Source organism: Haliaeetus leucocephalus, unplaced genomic scaffold (genome assembly GCF_000737465.1).
Source record: "Haliaeetus leucocephalus isolate CR32 unplaced genomic scaffold, Haliaeetus_leucocephalus-4.0 Scaffold177, whole genome shotgun sequence".
NCBI lineage: Eukaryota > Metazoa > Chordata > Aves > Accipitriformes > Accipitridae > Haliaeetus > Haliaeetus leucocephalus.
This window is the reverse complement of record NW_010972613.1, coordinates 620819-625094: the sequence shown is the minus strand read 5'-3', so window position 1 is coordinate 625094 and position 4276 is coordinate 620819. Positions and strand designations below refer to the sequence as shown.

The 4276-nt window shown below is 63.2% G+C and overlaps 1 protein-coding gene across 1 annotated transcript in view; it reads right to left on the bottom strand.

Moving 5' to 3' along the window:
• Window positions 1-1112: 1112 nt before the first annotated feature.
• Window positions 1113-4276, bottom strand: part of AGBL2 (ATP/GTP binding protein-like 2) — a 7644-nt gene continuing 4480 nt past the window's right edge. Inside the window, exons 14-24 of the mRNA XM_010564379.1 lie at window positions 4153-4259; window positions 3981-4007; window positions 3610-3663; window positions 3421-3478; window positions 3239-3290; window positions 3076-3135; window positions 2421-2514; window positions 2243-2290; window positions 1873-1940; window positions 1451-1526; window positions 1113-1306 (exon numbers count right to left, since the gene is read on the bottom strand). Of these exons, the coding sequence (XP_010562681.1) occupies window positions 1220-1306; window positions 1451-1526; window positions 1873-1940; window positions 2243-2290; window positions 2421-2514; window positions 3076-3135; window positions 3239-3290; window positions 3421-3478; window positions 3610-3663; window positions 3981-4007; window positions 4153-4259 (731 nt within the window). The 3' untranslated portion in view covers window positions 1113-1219. The remainder of the gene's footprint in view (window positions 1307-1450; window positions 1527-1872; window positions 1941-2242; window positions 2291-2420; window positions 2515-3075; window positions 3136-3238; window positions 3291-3420; window positions 3479-3609; window positions 3664-3980; window positions 4008-4152; window positions 4260-4276) is intronic.

Here is a 4276-nt window from a genome sequence, read left to right as displayed (position 1 = left end):
CCTTTGCCGGTTGGGCGACAACCTTTTCTGGGTGTGCGACCCCACCACCAGGCGTGCAACCACCGTTGCTGGGTGTGCAAGCCCCCCCGCTTTGGGTGTGCAAACTCACCTGCCGGGCGTGCAACGCCCCTGCTGTGTGCAACCCCCTCTACCGGGTGTGCAAACCACCAACCAGCTTTGCACCCCGCTCTGCATATGCAACAACCCCTGCTGGGTGTGCAAGCCCTGCTCCAGTTGTGCAACCCTGCCACTGGGTGTGCAACTCTTCATCCAGCTGTGCAGCCCCTTCTCCAGCTGTGCACACGTGCCACCATCCCTCCCCTTGTCACCAGCCACGTATCCCCCCTTGCCTGGGGGTGCTGCAACACCCAGGGAACACCCACGGTGGGATCGATCCAATCGCTGCCCCCGCCACTACAGCCCCGAGAGGGAGCGAGGATGGGGAAACTGAGGCACAGGCGGGGAGCCCTTCAGGCAGCGTGCTCCTCCCAGGGCCCTGCCACCACCCACGCCGCTGCCCCACAATTATCCCCAGCCGTTAATGAACGGCTTCTGATCCACCCCCCCGGGCTGGGGGCAGCCCCTGGGGTTGTTGGGGCTGTCACTCCCCAAGCGCCTGTGACACTTGTACAGCTGGTTTTTGAAACAAGCGGGTTTTTGTAAGGGGGTGATGGTTCCAGGCACCATTATCTCATGGGGGAATTTCCTCTGTCGAAACAGCCTCAAACTGGGTCCAAGGCTGGGAAAAGGCTCCCAGGGCGTAACCATGGGAAGCGGGAGAAGGATTTCTGCCAGCGGATTTACCAGGCAGCCTCGGCAACACCAACGCTTTCAGGCTAAAGACAAGACACAGGCGCTGGTCCCCGTGGGGACAGGACGGATGTGGCGATGTCTCATGGGACCGATCCAGCACCCAGCCTGGCTGACTGTGCCTACAGCAGGGGTCCGCGCGGGCGCCAGGCTGACAGAAAGGGGTTGGGTAAAGAATTGGGAATAATAGAGACAGTGCTAGGGTGGTCGGACTGGGGAAGGAACACTGGAGATTGGCCAGCCCCCCCCACCAGAAAGCCCCTGGCCCCACAACAGACACCCTCACACATCTGCCTTCATCTCTCAGCATTAAATGATTTAAAAAAAAACTGTATAGAAATCACCACTCTCTCATTTTTTGCCTCCAGAGCCCAGCATCAGCTTCACGACTCCCCTCCCGGCTCCAACTTCAACGAAACCTCCTCTCCTCCCACACGTATCGCTTCCCTGCGGGCACCTTGCGGAAAAACAGGCTGTTCCCTCGGCTCATGTTGCCCTGGAACGGGGAAGACGACCACCGTCGGGTAAGTCAGGGCTGCCCCAAGCCCCGCTGCGTCCCCGCCCAGGCCCCGCAGGGCTCCCACCCAGTTCTTGCCACGGCTGGGTGGCATCCCGGCGCTGCCCGGCTCCGGCCACTTACCTCCCTGTGCAGCTGGCTCCAGCAGTCCAGCCAGGAGGAGTAGGTGGGTGCGTAGGGGAGGAGACCCCCGGCCAGCCTGGGGAAGGGAAAGGAAGACCCACGAGGAATTATTTCCACCCAGGGCTGAGCTGATGGGGTAGGACCCGTCCCCTCTGCAGCCCTGTGCTGGGCTGAACCCCAAAATGGTCCTTTCAAAGCTGGGCTCCCTCCCCACATGTCCCCACGTGTCCCCCCCAACCGCAGCGCTACTGATGAGGGATCAACCCCACAGCCAGTTTGAAACCTCTTTGCCACCTGGGAGCTTTGGAAAGGCAGTTTGGGGAACCGATCTGGCGCAGAGGGACGTGGCCGTCACCCATGCCAGCACCCCCCGGGCGCCGGCTCGCCCTCGCTGAGGGGGTAGGAACTAGTGGCAGACTCACCCACAATTATTAACAGCCATCAAGTTGGAGACCAGCACGAAGGGGTAGGTCAGCATGCTGGCGAAGAACTGCAAGGGACAGCAGGGCTGGTCAGCAGTGGCCCCCGGCCCCTACAGGGATCTCCCCGCTTCCCTCCACATGGGGAGAACAAGCCCTAAAAGATCCCCAGGGCCCCCCCCGGGGAAGGGAGCCCTTTCCCGCAGGCTCCATGCAGGGCCAGGCTACACGGTGGCAAGGCCAAGGTTGTAAGCCCACGGGCATGCAGGGTCATGCGCTTCCTCTGCGGAGCATTCCTTCTCCGGGGCAGCGTCACACATGGGGGTACAGACCCCCCCCAACACACACAGACGTATGCGCGGGCTGTACTCACTCCAGTGACTGCCTGTGAGTAGCTCTTCATCTCAGCCATAGTTGAGACCTGCGGGAGGAGAAAAGGCACCTTCAACCCCCATGGAGCCATGCTGTCACCCCAAAGCAGGGTCCTGCCCCCCTGGACTGTCCCCCTAGATGCAACCTGGGCCCTCCCGAGCAGGGCGCGGAGCCCGTACCCCATTTTCCAGCGCATACGTGTTGATGAGGTAGGCCAGCATGTTGCAGAGCCAGAGCGAAAGGATGTCCCCAAGGAGCCGGGGGATGAGGCCACTGAAAGAGAAGAGGCAGTGGGAACGTGAGCCCGGGGCAGACCCAGATCCAGCTGCGTGGAGAGCCGGGGAACAGCCGGTCGGGAACAGGAGGGAGTAGCCGTCCCCCCAACTGCCGGGTGAAGGGGGAACTCCCCGGGCCGGGAGCGGGGATGTTAGAACAAATGGTTCAGAGAGGACACGGGCATGGAGGGGAGCTGCCAGAGGGACCCAAAACACTTCCCCAGCTAGTGCTCCCAGGGAAGGATTACTACATCTTTGCTCTGTTTTAATGTCCCCAGGCACTGGATGTCACCCGCGCAACCCAAGGCCGGTTGCTATGAGGCAGGGGCTTGCCGGATCTGCGCCAGGAATCCCCCTGGGGAGGGCAGAACGGGAAACCGTGCGCCCCAGCAATGGCCGAGGTCAGGGCAGAGTGCTTCTCGAGCCCAGCGAGACGGGAGAGCAGAGCTGCAGCACCGTGGCCGAAGCGAGGAGCGATGCCCAAGCGAGGCTTGTGGATTTTGGGGAGAGACCCCTGCTGCCCCCACCCACCGCCGAGACCCCGGTTGTCAGCACTCACGCAAAGAAGCCCAGGACACCCTCTTCTCGGTAAATCGTGGCGAAAGCGCTTAGCGTCCCGCTGGGCCGGGGAGGAAGAGGAGAATGCTGTGGTCAGAGGGGACACCGTGGGAAGGCAGGCAGCCCCCCACCCCCGCGGCAGCCCCGGCCCCCCCTGCCCGTACCTGTACTTGGTCTCCCGGCCGATGAATTGCACCATGCAGCGCAGGGTGATCACTGCGGGCAGAGACAGGCAGCGTGGGGGTCGGGGGGGGGGCACAGGGACACTCCAGAGTGACAGAGGAGTGACAGACACCTGTCACCGGGCCCACGCACCAGCTGTGGTAGGGGTGCGGGGGGCACCTACCGTGAAAGGGGTGGGTGATGAGTGTGGCGGCAGAGCGAGCGACCATCTCTCGGGAGGTCTGGGGGAGAAATGGGCTGTCAGGAGGAGGGGCCGGGGAGGCAGGTGACAGGGACGCAGCAGGTAGAGACACCAACAGCGCCGGTGTTGTACCGAGCCCCTCTTGCACCCCAGCACCCTCCTCCTCCTCACCTCCTTGAGAACCTGCTCCAGCGAGGACACAGGCTCCTTCTTGCTGGCTCCAGGCTAGAGAGGGAAAGAGGCATCAGATGGGGAACAGACCCCCAGAAAAGGCACCGCTCACTCCCCACCACCCCGAAAGGACTCGTCGTCCCCCCACAGCGTGGGCTCAGCAGCCCCTCAGCCCCGCGTTTTTCCCTGGGGGCAGCACTCGATGGCAGGCTGCCTCTGCCCGCAGCTGCGGGGGCACACGGGAGGGGAGGAGAGATGGAGAGAGGGAGAGAGGGAGGAGAGATGGAGAGAGGGAGAGAGGGATAAGAAGAGAGAGGGAGGAAAGGGGGGAGAGAGGGAGGATTCACCGGGGAAAGTGGCCTCACACCTACCTCAGCCTGCTCGGCCTCCTGGTACCGCTGGGGAGGAAAGGGCAGGGTTAGTGCAGCTGCGGGGGACAGGGAAGGCCCTGCCAGCACCGAAGCAGTGAGACGTGGGGTCTATGAGTCCCCAGCTCCCGGTGGCAGAGCCCCCCGCCCCATGTATGTGTGTCCCCCCCGGTACCTGCAGCACTTTGCCGTGCACGACGGTGCCGATGGCGCTGGAGCAGAGGCGGGGGGTGAGTCCCTTGAAGAGTCCCGCTCTTCCGTCAACCTTCACGATGTGCTTGGCTGGGGACAGCGGGGAC